The sequence below is a fragment of the Aulonocara sp. 'chitande type north' Nkhata Bay genome, linkage group LG17 (genome assembly GCF_057382095.1).
Source record: "Aulonocara sp. 'chitande type north' Nkhata Bay isolate Kocher_YH1m ecotype deep benthic linkage group LG17, A_spYH_male_GT1.1, whole genome shotgun sequence".
NCBI lineage: Eukaryota > Metazoa > Chordata > Actinopteri > Cichliformes > Cichlidae > Aulonocara > Aulonocara sp. 'chitande type north' Nkhata Bay.
The window spans coordinates 2,720,985-2,737,617 of record NC_141360.1 but is presented as its reverse complement, the minus strand read 5'-3'; the positions used below and the strand labels follow the sequence as shown (position 1 = coordinate 2,737,617).

Sequence of the window (16,633 nt, the reverse complement as noted above, 5' to 3'; positions counted from 1 at the left end):
AGATATCGATTTTCCCGTGAGGATATTATTTACTTAACCAACTTGTTGACGAGGAGGTGCAGGACCACCACCTGTCTTTTTTTGCTCTGCCCCTTTTCTTGGTTGCTGTTATAAACAAACAAACAGATTATTCCAGGGTCTCTTTCCAAGAGACGAAAAGCAATATAAGTGATAAATATTACCATTCTGTAGAATATTCTTATATTTCACTTTTACTTGTTCCCATGTTCTAGTGGGTCCTGTTGTGGCTCTAATGTGAAAGGGGATATAATATAAAATGAATGAAATACAAACGTAAACTCAAAAGGAGTCAAAAATGACCAGTTGTATTTCAGACCTCAGTGGGTTAATCCAACAAATCATGAAAAATTAGGTTTAAATTTTTGTTCATGACAGTGCAGATTTCTGACATTTTGTGTAATTTAAGTTGTAACAATGTGACTGTTTTCTGACAAAAAACAGTGAAACATGTTGTGTAGCTTTCTGGATTTTATACTTATTGGGCTACATATTTATTTATTATACAGGCTGTACAGTACATAACATCAAAACTCACATGTTTTATGTAACTAAAGTGTTTAATTATGTGGGCTACAGACAATAATTTAGTTATAGACTTTATCTATATGAAAAACGTGTATACTTACTGCATTTGAACTATTTTAACCGCATATAACCACCTGCATATGTGTATGAAAAAAAGGGCTTCGATTTTGCCACCCCATTTGATTTCTTTGCCACCCTCATGCCACCCTAAGGAAATTTCTCTAGATCTGCCCTGCACACACATACAGTGACACTCGTGATTTCCATGGTAAGGGCACTGCAACAAACAGCATCAGACTCCAGAGCGAGCATTGACACAGGCAAATGTAATGTGTTTTGATAGAAGCTCAGGGCTAAACAGGAAGGAAGGGCGAGCAGTGTGTGAAAAACACTGCAGCCACACTCACATAGTTGGCTAGTTTCGGAGAACAGTCATCTGTTTGGCTTTCTGTCAAGTGAGTGAGCTTACATGTGCCCCAGCTGCCCATTTTCAGGGAGCAGAGAACTAAATGACACCATAACTAAGTTATATACTGACCCGTAATATACTGCATATGCAGTAGGGTGACAGGATTAATAATAATAATTAAGAGTGTGATAATGAATGGTTTCTGCTGCCTACCTTCAAAGTCCAATGCTTTGAAAAGAAAAACAAATTTATATCCTTTCACAGTACAGTGGTCCCTCACTATATCGCGGTTCACCTTTCGCAATCTTGCAGATTTTTGTTTTTTTGTGTGTGTGTGTGGAATTTTGCATGCCTTTTTTTTTTTTTTTTTACACAGCGTATTTTGCTCTGCGTCCTGATTGGCTGCAGACCACTGTCAGTCTTGTGCCGTGTCTCCTGTACAGTACAGAACGCGTTCAGCTTGTCTAATTTACATAAATCTTCAATCCTAGCAGTGTGACTCTGAAGTGCTGTACTGTATGTTTGTAAGTTTTCTCCCAAACAAACGTCAGTGTCGACGAAACGTCGTCACCTGCGGGTTCCTTTGGTTTCTTTCCATAATACTGAACTTATTTTTCTAACAGGATCTGGCCTCTTTAACTGACTCATTATATAAGTGAAGAAGTTCTTTGAAGTGTTCCCGATGGACAACCAGCCCAGTGGACTTTTTTGTATTGTATTGTATTGTATTGTATCTTTATTTGTTTCAGACATATAAAACAAAAAACAATATATACACACTACATATATTTTCATTTACAGATACGAATATATATGTAGATATACACACTAGGGCTGCCACAAACGATTATTTTGATAGTCGACTAGTCACCGATTATTTTTGCGATTAGTCGACTAATCAGATCATCATCCATTGGACGTACAGCGTACAGCTTATTGCACCAGCAGCATCTGGTCTTACATAACTATCATTAGCTTACAGCTTGAAGTGTTTGTGCTAACTAAAAATAAAGACAAGATGGTAGTTTATTAATTTTTAATGAAATTTGCAGATTGTTTCGGTGAAGTTTAATAAACTCCTTGCTTTCTAAAATATAACAGGACACCGGAGTATATTCTCCAGCGTTTCACACTTCTGATAATCAGCTGTCTGCTTGACAGTTTTAGCTGTGCAAAAACTATAACTTTAATCTCAGCCAAACTGATTTACTCAGGAACAAATAAAATACTAAAGAAAGCCAAACAATAACATTTTTAAGTTATCTAAGTGACTTATATATATGTTTAACCTGACTAGCGAAAGACGGCGGTGGGTTTGAAAACGATTTGCCGGGAGTCCGGTGTTCTCACGGCTCTAGTTAGCCTAGCCCCCGCCTAGCTAACGAGCTAGTGGGTAACAGACGTCTCCGAAAACGTCGGAGCGCTTTTGAAAATATGCGGTGTCTTGATAAACTGAGCAGATATTTGAGGTTTACACAGCTACATTCTCGCCTGAAAATATGTTAAAGGTTTATTTTGTGACCCAGAAAGAATAATAAGAGTAAAGTTAAAACTAACTAGCTGCCGCCATTGTTGACAACTGCGCTGGGCTGCGCTATGAATTCTGGGACACAGCTTCTTCTTCTTCGGGGTTTAACGGCAGCTGGCATCCTTGGACATGCAGTGCTGCCATCTTCTGTTTCAGTCCGTTATTACACTCTTAAATCCTACTACGCATTCCTGCGTCCTTTGTGATCTTACAAAGCTTCAAACGACGCGTCGACTATTAAATTAGTCGTCGACGATTTTAATAGTCGACATAATCGTGACTAGTCGACTAATCGTGGCAGCCCTAATACACACACACACGTATGTGTTCAGATAAACAAAAAATATATAATGAAATAAAACAAAATCGTCTGACATAATGTAACAATGTTTGGTCTGAAAAGGAGTAGGAAGAAGTATGAACATACTTATTAATTCCTACCCCTGCTCAACATCTTATTGATCCCACATAATTCACCTAATTCCCATCATCACATACTCCACACGATACACGAGGAGAACCTATATAAACTTGGCTACCGTGATTGATATAATTTGGATATAATTTGATATTTTTATACATACAATGGGTGATCATCTTTATCGGTATCATATTCTTCCAAAATCAGTTTTCGAAGTATTTTCATGAACTTACTAATTCCTGAGCATTGCTGTAGATCTATAGTAAAACTATTCCACAGTTTTACCCCATAAATAGTGACACAAAAGGTTTTAACCTTTGACCGTGCTTTAAGAATCCTTAGATTCAATTTCCCCCTCAATTCATAGTCTCCTTCTCTGTCATAGAACATCCTCTGTATATTTCCTGGTAACATATTGTATCTGGCCTTGTACATAATTTTTGCAGTTTTATATTTTATAAGATCCATAAACTTCAGTATTTTTAATTTCAAAAACATGATGTTAGTATGGTCTCTAAATCCTGCTTTATTAATCATCCTGATTGCTTTTTTTTTTAATTTTACATATTGGTTGAAGTGCAGTTTTATATGTGTTTCCCCAAATTTCCACACAGTATTCCAAATATGGCAATATAAGTGAACAATAAAGTACCCGGAGTGATTTGGAAGGCAAAAAATATTTAACTTTACTTAGTACGGAGATGCTTCTTGACAGTTTGGCTTGTATATGCTTTATGTGAGGTTTCCAGCAGATTTTGTTATCTATTATCACACCCAGAAATTTTGTATCCGAAACTTGCTCTATTTCAACATTGTTTACTAATAATTTTGCTCCTGCATCTTTTTTACAATTTCCGAATAACATAAATGTAGTTTTTTCCAAATTTAATGATAGCTTATTTCTATCAAACCATGTTTTCAGTTTAATCATTTCTTGTGTGACAATTTCCAAAAGCTGCTGTAAGTTCTCTCCAGTACAAAAAATATTTGTATCATCTGCAAATAGAATAAACTGTAGTATATCTGATGTTCTGCATATATCATTGATATAGAGGATAAACAGCTTTGGTCCCAATACTGACCCCTGCGGAACTCCACAAACAATGTCCATACACTCTGATTGATATTCCCCAATTTTCACAAATTGCTGCCTGTCTCTCAAATAACTCTTTACCCATTCTAACACCACTCCTCTAATGCCGTAGTACTCCAGTTTATCAAGTAATATGTCATGATTAATTGTGTCAAAAGCTTTTTTTAGGTCAATGAATACACTAACTATACATTGTCTTTTATCTATATTGTTGGTGATATTTTCGATCAGTTCCATTAATGCCAATGATGTTGATCTATTTGATCTGAAACCATACTGACTATCCATTATTATTTTGTGTTTATCTATAAATTTCTCAAGTCTATTACTAAAGACTTTTTCCAGTATTTTTGAAAATTGAGAAAGTAGAGAGACAGGCCTATAATTTGTGAATTGGTGTCTGTCACCATTTTTAAACAGTGGTGTTACTTTAGCTGTTTTCATTTGTTTTGGGAATGTACCAGTTTGTAAGGACAAATTGCAAATGTGTGTTAAGGGTTTGGAAATGCCCTCTATCACTCTCTTAACGATTTCCATATCAATGTCGTCAGAGTCTGTAGAGTTTTTTGTTTGTAATTTCCCAACAATATCAATGATTTCCATTTCTTCCACCACCTTTAAGAACATTGAATGAGGATTGCGGTCAATGAGTCTGGTTTCTTTCTCTACAGAATCTGTTATATCAGGAATTGTTTCAGCCAAGTCTGGCCCAACACTTACAAAGAATTTGTTGAAATCATTTACCACATCGCTCATATTAGTAATATTTCTATCATTATTTGCGAAATACGAAGGATAGTCTGCCTGCCCCGAGCCCTTTTTGATGATGGTATTTAATGTTTTCCAGATCCCTTTAATATTATTTTTATTCATAATCAGTAATTTTTCATAGTATTCCTTTTTACATGACCTTAAAATACTCGTTAATTTATTTTTATATTTCTTGTATTTATTTTCAGCTTCTGTATTTCTGTTCATTATAAATTCTCTGTATAAGGTATTTTTCTTCTTACATGCATTTTGCAATCCTTTTGTAATCCATGGGCACTCTGCATATTTTTGTTTTTTACCATATTTCTTTACTGGGCAATGACTATTATATAACAGTTTAAATTTTCCTAAAAAAATCTCATAAGCTTTATCAATATTTTTTTCCTTATACAGCATCTCCCATTCTTGCTTGAGTAAATCACTTTTGAATGCGTTTATTGACTCTTCTGTTCTCACTCGTTTGTATTTTATTGTGTTTTGCTGTTTAACCTTCCTGTAATTGCTGTTATACACTATAAAAACAGGTAGATGATCACTGATGTCATTAATTAGGAGACCACTTATGGTTCTATTTTCTATTTCATTAGTAAATATATTGTCTATTAGGGTTGCCGACTGTGCTGTAATCCTATGGAACGCCAGGACTGCCATAATGAATTAATTAAATACACCATTAAATAATTAATTAAATGTGGCAATAATTAATTAAAATTGGAATTAATTAATTAAATAAATAGTTATGACACATGTAATTAATTAATTATTGACACATTTAATTAATTATTTATGTATTTCACATTTTAATTAATTACTGACACATTTAATTAATTAATTATTGACACATTTAATTAATTATTTATGTATTTCACATTTTAATTAATTATTGACACATTTCATTAATTATTGACACATTTAATTAATTATTTAATGATATATTTATTTATTTCATTTTGGCAGTCCTGACGCCTGGCTCTCATCATGAAATAATTTTATCAAACTCAGGGGGCGGGGTTAACGCTGATCGAGTCAAAACCATTGCTTTGGCCTGGTGGCCATTGTTTCTAGCACACAACAACCGGCATGTGGAAGCTAACAGAACTGAGCTTTGAAAAACCCTGTTTGTGTGTTACCAAATACCGTTTTAATATTTTTTTAGCCGAGAATGTAGTGGTTTAATCTTCATGTGTCTGGTCGGTTTGTCAAGATACAGCCTCTTTGCAAAAGTGTTTCGAGGATTTCGGAGATGTCTGCCCAGTCTCACGGCAAAGCGTGGGATAGACCCGCTCGCCTCGCAAGCAATCCCACCGACAAAGTGCAGGCCCCGGTACACAGCTGTAGTAACCCCCGCTGACTTCTTTTACTGAGGTTATATTTATCGGTGTTTTATTTCCTGATGTTCTTATGTGTCCTACATGTTTCAGTCGCCAATTCTGAATTATAACTAACATTAAAAACATGTTTAAGGAGGAGAGAGAGCAAATAAATCTGTTTAACATCTGATCTTTGGGTTTTTGTTCAGTAATCAGCGTGACCTGTGTATAAACACATAAAAGAGATAACGTTGGTGTTTCCGTCATGTAGTAACTGCTGGCTTTAACTGTACAAAGGTTGTTCGACACTATGAAACACATACAGACTTCATGATGTTCGGCTAATATTTTTATTGTGAATATTAATCATGCTGACCTCGCTCTGTACACCACGCAGCGAGGTCAGCATATCCACGATATCCTCAGCTCCATGAGTTAACACAAAGTTTCCCAGCTGACTATCTAACTGCCAACTATTCCAGAGACGTGAAAATATACAGCATAAAGAAAAGTGTAAGAGACTCAGCAGCAGATTAGAATAACATTTATACATTTAATAAATCACCAAATGAATCCAAGAAACGAGCAAACCTGTTCCGACAATTTGAATTTGTATTCCCTCAGCTGCAGACTCGCTGCTGTTTAAATGTTTGAAAAGGAAGATTAGATATAAAAAACGTCAAACATAGACTCAGTCTGCCTTCACATTTGATATGAGGCCAGCACGTATAGTGGCCTCAGCAGGCTATTACTGAAATACACGTGCTATATCATAAACTATGATATAAACAGGGAGGTCCTATTAACATGTTTAGTTTTAAAGGACACCTTCCTGCCTTTAGTCTCATTCATGAGCAGTATTAGTTTTCTTCTAACATCCAGAAGTCTGCACGATGTGTTTCATAGTTTGTAACAAGCCTTTGACAGGTAAACATAACATGACCGAAAAAGCAAAAAAAAAGCAAAAAAAAAGAGAGAGAGTGTTGACATAAGAAGAGAAAATTCTCTCAATTATGGAGACAGACAAATGGTTCATTTATGTTTGATGTGTGTTTATTCCTCCCTAAATATCGTCGGTGAAGTTCGCCATGCACGTCAGATTTTCCTGCGCATTTTTATACCTCTGCCAACAGAGAGAGAGAAAAAAATCACATTCTAACAGACAGCTGGTGCTTAGAATACAGTTGAATAACTATTAAAAAACAGATGATATTTAGATGATAGTTCAGTCTAACACATGTGCCACTGAACCATTAAACGTCTGTGAAACTATGCAGTTATGAAACGTAACTTTAACCTCAGCCAAACCGATTTGCTCAGTTGTAAATAAAACAGCGAAGTAAACGTGACCCGACAGACAGAACCTGAGTGAATGAAGTCCAGCGTTTAACCACTGAGAGCTAAAACTCAGCTGAGGTTTGAAAGCTGTGTGCCGGTGATTGGACATCAGCCGCTGATAAAGCTGTTCGCCTATAAAGTGCTCTGTAAGGAAACGAGCTCCAGCAGCTCTGCGCTCGGGGAAAACACTATATTTACTTATCTTGTGCAGAAAAATGCGCTGACATTGCGTTATATCGAGCACCGGCTGCCCAGTTAAACTGTGACTATCACCAGGTAACTAGGCGTGTTTCTTGAATTAGCAGCAGGTGTTAAACAGCTGACAGATGAGGAGGAGGATGCATGCAGGTAAACTGAGGGTCTGTTGAGCTGATCGCTGGTTTCGTGAGAAAAATGTCAGCTCGTTCTTTATGTTACAGAAGCACAGAGACACAAGACCAGGCGGAAAGAGACGATCGTTCGGTGAAAATGAGAATCTGCGAATGCAACATGTGGAACACGGAGAGTGGAATATGTAAACAAACCGGTTAACGTAACCCCCTCGGTGCACTCTGCATGCTAACTGTTAGCAGAGCTAGTGAAATCTCTGAAAACATCTGAGCACTTTTGCAAACATGTTCTATGTTGACAACCTGACCAGACATACGTCGCGACATTCGTGGCTAAAACACTGTTAAAAGTGTAGCTGGTGACAGAAAAACGGGGTATTTTAAAACTACACCACCACCATTGCTGCTTGTGATTTGATCTGCATTCTGGGATAACTGGCTGCCCCAAGTCTACACAAGCAATCGATTTTCTAGGATCGACCTGTTTTGACTTACTTTGCACGGCAACCAATCAAATGTTAGAGAAGCTGCATGGGCAGCGTTAACCCCGCCCCCTGAGTTTGATGGGTGAGGCTGACAGATAAAATTATTTCATGACGAGAGCCAGGCGTCAGGACTGCCAAAATGAAATAAATAAATATATCATTAAATAATTAATTAAATGTGTCAATAATTAATTAAATGTGTCAATAATTAATTAAAATGTGAAATACATAAATAATTAATTAAATGTGTCAATAATTAATTAATTACATGTGTCAATAATTAATTAAAATGTGAAATACATAAATAATTAATTAAATGTGTCAATAATTAATTAATTACATGTGTCATAACTATTTATTTAATTAATTAATTCCAATTTTAATTAATTATTGCCACATTTAATTAATTATTTAATGGTGTATTTAATTAATTCATTATGGCAGTCCTGGCGTTCCATATAATCCTGCTGGGCTTAGTGATCACTGGAAAAAGTCCCAAGCTATACATTGTATTAATAAATTCCTCTGTCGCTCTCTGCTTGTTTGGATTTAGTAGATCTATGTTAAAATCCCCACAAATGAACATGACTTTTTGATTTGTCCTAATGAATGTTTTATCTACCCACTCCTTAAAAATTTCAATATTAGAACCTGGTGTTCTATATATACAGCTTACAATGACAGTGAGTAGGACTTCCAGAGACGCTCTGCTTTTCGACAGGAGCGTCGAAGACCACGGGTTTGATTATTTAACCATGGTGTGCAGGAACTAACAGTGCAATGACTAGTTTTGAAAGGAGCAACCTGATTAAGAATGTCAAGACAGTGTTCATTAAAAGAATTAATAAGGATGTCAACCTCGTCAGAAGAAGGTTTAAAATTAAAAAGAGAAGAAAACTTTAAAATGACAGAGTCATCAATAATGCGCCTGCGCCTAATAAAACTTTGGGGAAGAGACTCTGAATTGAACAATACATTAAAAAAGACTGACTTATGATCGCTAAAAGAAACATCATTTAAGTTCATGTGGTCAAGGGAAACACCACAGGTGTAGACAAAGTCCAGAGTATGCCCAGCTGTGTGAGTAGGACCTGATACATGTTGAACAAAATTAAAAGAGTCCATAATGCTCAGGAACTCCTTAGTGGTACTATTTGATGAGTCCTCTGCATGAATGTTGAAGTCACCAACAATGATGACCTCGCCCAGTTTAATCGTGGAAGTTAAAAATTCTTGTAGGTCTGACAGAAAAGCTGCAGCAGACCCAGGTGGACGATAAATTAAAATGCCGTATATGGGCTGTTCTCGTCCAATTTTTATCATAATCATCTCAAAAGAGTTGTAACAGCTTGAGGAGATCATCTGGCATAAGAATGTCTTTTTGAAAATTACCTCTGTTCCACCCCCTCGTCCAGATATCCGAGGCACACAGAGAAATGAACAGTCAGTGGGACACAGCTCTAAAAGATGTGAGACTTCATTCTCACGCTGCCACGTCTCAAAGATAAACATAAAATCAAGCTTCTCCGCACAGAACAAGTCATTTAAGATATAAGACTTGTTGGCAATTGAGCGCGCATTAATTAACATCCATTTAACGCTGCGACCCACCGGGACAGGGGTAGAGTTTCCAGGAACAGAGTTCGTACTATGCGGTAAGCTGTGCAGCAAAACAGGGTTCCTGCCACGATGAGGCATTGCTTTCCATACTTTTAGGTGGAAGCTTGGGTGGTAAACACAGTGGGTTGTGGGGATTAATCCAGCTCTGACAAGTCTCAGGCGGATCTTACCGCTAGCAGCCCAGGAATAAAGCCCCCGAAGATCTGCCTCTTTCCGAAGACGACGGAGCAGGACAACAAAGCCGGCTCTCTTCCCCCGCTTCCTCCGACGAGGCCTCTGAAGCAAAATTGACCAAGAGTGGAGGTGAACCGGGTGCTGCGTCGCGCTCAAGCGGTGGTGGGAAAACAACGTCGTATCGTTGACTCTGAAAGTTATCCATAGCAGATTTGATCGGCAGTAACGCATGGCGATCATAAATCCGAAGGGAGATGACATCGGACAAAACTGTAGCAAGAACACTTGCATAACATATGAAGTAAACAAACACACGGACGGAGGCAGCGGCACAGCCAAACACAGGCGCCATCTTGCTTCTTGGGACAACAACAGTAATAAAAAAATCACACAAAATATGACTCTTTTTTTTTTTGTTTTTAATAGTTGTTAACTTAAAATGGCACCAAATAGTACCCCCAAAGCAAACCTTTCGGTATGCCAACTTTTCTTCAGCTATTTTCAGGGCAGGGTCGGATGATGATGAGCTACAATAAAATGCATCATGGCCTCAATTCAATTCAATTCAATTGTATTTATATAGCGCCAAATCACAACAAAAGTCGCCTCAAGGCGCTTCATAGATACAGAGAAAAACCCAACAATCATATGACCCCCTTTGAGCAAGCACTTTGGCGACAGTGGGAAGGAAAAACTCCCTTTTAACAGGAAGAAACCTCCGGCAGAACCAGGCTCAGGGAGGGGCGGCCATCTGCTGCGACCGGTTGGGGTGAGAGAAGGAAGACAGGATAAAGACATGCTGTGGAAGAGAGACAGAGGTTAATAACAGATATACACTACATTTTCATCAATGACATTTTTCATAAAGCAAGCCTACAAAAGCCTATATGTCATGGTCCTGGGTCATTTTGACCCAGTGTTCTTAGTTTTCCTGTAGTTTTGTATTTTGTTCCTTATGTTCATTGGATTGGTTGGTTTGGTATTTGGATTCCCCCTGTGTCCATGTTTTTATTGTGGTGTTTGTTCTGGTACCGTGTTCCCATCCTTTGTGTTCTGTGTTCTCCTCATCCCCCCATATTCATCCTTCTTCTCTGCCTCTCTCTCTCTGTGCTCATCTCTGTGTACTGTGTTGTGTTTAAGGTCCACATCTTGGTGTCAGTATTTTCAGTTTCGTGTCCTCCCTGCTCGCTAATTGTCTTCAGCTGTGTTCCCCGTGTGTTCCCACTTCCCTCATTACCTTCTGTGTATTTATGTCAGAGTGTCCCTTTGTTCTGTGTTGCGTCGTCCCTCTAGGTTGTGTGCATTTACCGTGTCTTCCCAGCGCCTCAGCTTTAGTTGCTCCCAGGTTAGTTATTGTATGGCTTCTTACGTTCCTGTTAATAAAGACCTGCCTTTGAGGTCATCACCGTGTGTCTAGAGCTGTGCATTTGGGTCCTCTCTTGCCTTTACACAGCTGCCACTTGACACTATATTTAGATGAAGGTCAGATGGAGGTCTCAGACTGCTTGCTGCTGGATTGGAAAAGAAAACACCAAAAAAGAGCCACGTGACAGCAACTGCAACATTGCTACTAAATTTGAAAAGTGACTTGTTGATGACTTGTGATGTGTTGGAGCTTTTGCTCCATAACCTTTTAGTTCATGGTGCGCAGAAATCATTTGAGCCACATGTGATTCCGAAGATCCTCCAGGGTGAAGCGGTCCTTGTAGTGCTTCCTCAGACACCCCGTCAAAAAATCCCTGCATTCTTTACAGAAATGAAATACTCTTGTTAAAGTTATCCACAAAGTTATTTCACCTTTCTTATATCAACAGCCCTTTTGGCAGAAATCTTACTGTTTGAAATGTCAGCTAAAATCGGTGGGTTTTGGTTGATGATCTTGTAGTCGCAGTCAAATGGTAACTTGTTGTGTAACAGCTGGTACATCACAACACCCAGCTGCCAGGCTGTAGTATATTCTGCAGAGCAGAAGCCGTACATGAACCACTCTGGACTATAGTAGATCCTGGTTCCTAAAACACAAAGATAAGAAGAATTAATGGGGAGGGAACATGATGTGGAGACAGTTCATGACAGCACAACGCTGTGGCTGAAAACATACCTGCGTTCCTCCTGAACCTTTGTCCCGGAGTAAACGTGACTCCACAGCCAAAATCGATGTATCGCACTCGGGGTTCCTCCGAAGATGTTTCAATTAGAATGTTGTGTGGTTTAATATCTCGGTGGAAAACCCCCTTGTTATCCATCGTAATGGCTGCGTCAACTAGTTGCTTCATTATGACCTAAAAGAAAGGAAGCCATATTTGGAGCACAGGACATTCTCTATGAAAAACTGCTGTAAGCTCCAAATGCTCGTCACTTACCTTAACATGTGTCTCTGACAGAGGTTTATCTGTAGTTTTGAGGTAATTGTCTAAGTCCATGCAATTTTCTGGTTTCTCAAAAACCATAATAAGCTCATCTTCCAGATCAAACCAGTCAAGTAGAAGTGGGGTTATACTGCTTTCCGTATCGTGTGGTCCAGCCCCAACTTGTATCAGTAGCGCCACCTCCAGGGGAACATCAGTACTTTTCCCATTCCAATCCTTCAGAAGGAAAGTTACTTCAGGTCAGTATTCAGAATTTCAACAAAAGTAGCTATCAGCGTACAGACAGTTTTGAAATAGTCACAAAATGACCTGATCTTTAAAAAGCATTCTTTCCACTGAAACATGTCAGTTTAAACAATAAGGTGACCCACTGTTCATAGAATTCGACCATATTTCCTGACGATTTCACACACAACTGTGAGACCAGTCTGGTTCATGCACGGAGGAAATACGTGCCTTATGCTTGATGCCTGAGAAGGCCTGAAATAATATAAATACCTGCTGGAATAAGAAAAGACGCTTACCATTGTTGTGCGCGCAAGTCTGCGCTGTTGAACATGTTTGATTGCCACCTGCATTAAAGACATTTTCTGGGTTAGAGAAGTACAAACAGGAATAAACTGAAGATCTGTGAAATGCAAATGTAAGAAGCCATACTGGAAAACTGTCTTTTATGCGTATTCCAGAAAACACGGTGGCAAAGCCTCCATGACCCAGCACCTCCAGCTCTTGATATTTTTCCAGGAAGTCTTCTGCAGACACACAGGAAAAACATACAGGTTATGACTTGTTACACAGAAAACAGCTGGCACAGTCCTATAGAGCTTTGCTATAACATTTCTATTAATTGGTAAATAGCAGCTACATTTTAGCAGATTAGTAGGTAGGTAACGTCACTACTGCCCAGAGTGTCTCTTATTGTCGATTGGTCCCACAGGAATCAAACCCAATCTCAAACCCCAGGACAAATTCTAAAGGATCTTGTGATCCAGCTCAGAAATATTGCCATTATCTTACCTTTTCTGTCAGTGCCGGATATCCTCGGTGAGTCACATGTTTCAGAGGGTTCCTGGGTGGGACTCTCCTCTGGGCTCGTTGTCCTGCTTTTTTTGCTGGATGGTCCCTCAGATTCGTCACTAGTGCTCTTCCGTTTGTTGCTCCTCTTAATTATACTAGAGTCGCTTGAAGGCACTATGAGAAGGCCAACTAAAATGGAAAAAGTAGTTTGACTTTAAGCATTTTCAGTCCAACTCTGTGTCAACTGCTTTCTACTGACTTTCTAAGGTCTGGCAATCGTGCATTAAAGCAATAACTGCACACTGAAAATCAACACAAAGAAGGCTAAATGAACCAACTACAAAGTTAAAGACCGTTAAGTACACAGTTAAAGTCACAAAATAAACTACATAGCCAAGATAATGTCACAGCTAAAACAGGTCTTATCACTTACATTTCAAACTGGATTCCCCAGAAACAAAGTGGCTGGGACCCGGTTTTGGACCTCCACTGCTTTTGCTTTTTTTGGGGGATTTGTCCAGTCTTTCAGGTAAGTCCCTTCTCTTTCTTCCCTCTATTCTTCCATCTGGAGTCATCTTCACCAGTGTGGAGATGCAAGGCTCTGTTTGGTGTCCTGAAATCAACAAAAGATGATTTTGTTTAAGTCAAATTCAGTTGCCTCAAATAAAAACCCAGAAGCATGCATAATTACCATATGAATCCCATTTGACTTACCTAGAGGGTTATTCAGATCCACAGGACGTGGTGCAGTATAAGTTGGCCAAGACTTTGACATTGTGTGATTCATTTAGGTTAATTTAGTTTCAGGATTTCACTCTTCACTCTGCAAAGATGCAATGAGCTGTGTGTGAGAACTATGATCTTTAGTGTCTTATAACAATGTCTTATAACAACGAGGTGATGACATCACAAGATTTTGGAATTCTTGGTTTCCATAGCTACAGAACATCAGCCTGGGCTAGGCAGTAGTTTCTGGTGAAGGCAAAGTTCTGTAAAGATTTATTTAGGGGTGCAATATTGCAAAAACTGTAGCGCAGCTGCATAAATGCATGTTTATAGAGGGCTGCTTCAAGGTGGGAACTGTGCTTCTACAACAAAGGCCATAAAACTAGTTAGGAACAAGCAATGGATATTATAGATAATATTGTAGCTATTATACCAACAAGAAGGACTCTCTTTGGGCAGCATTTACTTGTAAGGCAGTAGTGAAGGCTAATGGATAGCTTTGCAGGCTAAAAGCTAGCAGCACAGGTTAAGTCAAAATTCACTTGATTTCAGTTTTATTTACAGCACCAAATCACAAAAACAGTTGCCTAAAGGTGCTGGAATGTGTTGACTGATCTATAAATCGTATCTGTGCGCATTATTGTGACTAGTTACTCACTAAATGTATGAGCAGTATTGGATGTAATGCATAATAAAATTATGCGTTACTGTGATGAGGTTATATTTTTCAAGGTTCAAAGGCTATAGAAAGAAAGCACGTGTAGCCCAGTGAATTTGAACTTCCACAGTTATTCTTTTTCCTTTCCTGCCTAATGTATTTTCTTATAATTTCTCAATAATTTATTTGCTCTGTTTTACCTAACCTCCGACTGTCTTGGTGAGTGTTGTGGAAGTTAGTATTGTTAGCTGATGTAACAAGCATGGTACCTGCTTCCCAACTCTATCGGTGTGGGGTTTTTTTCTTTTTTTCTTTAACCGCTGGTTGTTCATATTTATGTTCCACTTGTATACCTCATCTGTTTGTATGTTGTATACTCACTGATTGTTCAATAAAGTTCTTGTTAAAATTACACACATATATATATATATTAGGGGTGCAACAATACACAAAATTCACGGTTCGGTTCGATACTTTGGTATCACGGTTCGATATTTTTTTGATACAAAAAAAATGTTCATGCCTTTTTAATTTGTCATTTATTAAAATTATAAATATATATTTTAACTCAAAAGTACAGTTTTTAAATTTAACCCTAACCCTTGTGCGTGTTTTTTATTTTGACAGCGAATGCGCACCTGCGGACCACTTATGTGCAGCCCTGGTTATTTAGCTCATCATATCGCAGCCACAGAAATTCTTTTGTCCATGAAACCATAAAGCTGCACTTTCTTTTTGCCTTATAGTCTGATTTGTCATAACTTCTCCGTTTTGTGGTAAGCTTTTCTTTGGCTGTCACTTCTTCACCCTGACCTGTCTTATTTGGCTCAGCAGAACTAAAATATATATCCTGCTGCTTTTACACACGCACTCACATAACGCTCAGCGATTCTCTGCGCGATCAACCTCTCACATGTTTAAGCTGCAGGAGATTTCACTTGTCATGTTTGCGTAGTAAGCTAACGATTGATAAGACGATGTCAGAGGAATTGGTGCACAAATTATCATCACTCACCAATCAGTGCTGTCGCTCTCTATACACAGTTCGTGCGATTGCAAAGTGAAAGCAAAAAACAAGCGCAAATTCAAACGCGATTTCAATATGTCACATATTGACAGTATATAAGTATTGTCTTGAGCACTGTTAGTGCCAACATATATAAATGGCAAAATAAAATAAAAATACTTCATGAATATCTCATAATTGTATATATTTGTGCATTTGAGCTGAGCATTGAGCGGGGACTTTTCACTATCGATCGATTATGATCAATGACAGTGAACCTGAGCACCTCCCCTACCTTTGGTGTGCGCTCACGCAGCTTGTAGAAAAAGTTTAGTGTGGAAGAAGTGGAGAAGGTGGAGCTGAAAAGCTGACATAAAACAATTAAAACTAAAAATGGCTGCAGCAAAATGTGTCGATTTAACCGCCATGTTAGCTGTCAGTGCTGCTGCACCAGCAGCAAGCGGTAACAACTAGTGACAACCAGTGAGAACCAGCAACAACCGGTAACCAAGCCTCACAGTCAAATATTGTTTGAAACAGATACTTGGATTTCAAATAATTTAGAACTGATAGTACCATTTATGTGATGCTCCTCTTCTATCCAAATCACCTGAAAGGCAACAAAAAAGATTCTCTATCCCTGGTGATTGCTGCAACCAGCAGCACAGCAGTGAAAAAAAAGCAGTGATCATTTGTATGTAAACAACACATGAGTTATTGGATGTGATCGCTACAGGTTATCACATCCAATATGGCAACAGCTCTTGAGCAATGTGTGCATGACATGACAAAGGTTAATAAGAGGCCTAACATTGTAGAGGGAAGCCAAAGTG

At 38.4% G+C, this 16,633-nt stretch overlaps 2 protein-coding genes across 4 annotated transcripts in view; both read right to left on the bottom strand.

Annotated features, from left to right (window-relative positions):
• The window catches only part of LOC147309449 (serine/threonine-protein kinase pim-2-like), a 581,324-nt gene extending 571,209 nt beyond the window's left edge, over positions 1 to 10,115 (bottom strand). The window contains exon 1 of the mRNA XM_086269748.1: positions 10,021 to 10,115. The gene's annotated coding sequence lies outside the window, so the exon portion shown is untranslated. The remainder of the gene's footprint in view (positions 1 to 10,020) is intronic.
• A 213-nt stretch (positions 10,116 to 10,328) lies between these two features.
• Positions 10,329 to 16,553, bottom strand: LOC147309448 (serine/threonine-protein kinase pim-2-like). 3 transcript variants are annotated; one of them, XR_015125704.1, is made up of 12 exons: positions 16,377 to 16,553; positions 14,125 to 14,233; positions 13,844 to 14,023; positions 13,411 to 13,599; positions 13,051 to 13,145; positions 12,918 to 12,965; positions 12,388 to 12,609; positions 12,126 to 12,306; positions 11,860 to 12,036; positions 11,655 to 11,770; positions 11,333 to 11,532; positions 10,334 to 10,823 (listed from the first exon to the last, which is right to left on the bottom strand). XR_015125704.1 is itself a non-coding variant. In XM_086269205.1 (10 exons), the coding sequence occupies exons 2-10, from the start codon at positions 14,195 to 14,197 to the stop codon at positions 11,679 to 11,681; spliced, it is 1,257 nt and encodes a 418-aa protein (XP_086125331.1). In that variant the 5' UTR covers positions 14,198 to 14,233; positions 16,377 to 16,550; the 3' UTR covers positions 10,329 to 11,678. The 3 variants fall into 3 exon arrangements, 1 of the variants encoding a protein (XP_086125331.1); XM_086269205.1 differs by having other exon boundaries at positions 10,329 to 11,770; positions 16,377 to 16,550; XR_015125705.1 differs by lacking the exon at positions 16,377 to 16,553 and having other exon boundaries at positions 10,338 to 10,823; positions 11,333 to 11,770; positions 14,125 to 15,206.
• Between the last annotated feature and the right edge of the window lie 80 nt (positions 16,554 to 16,633).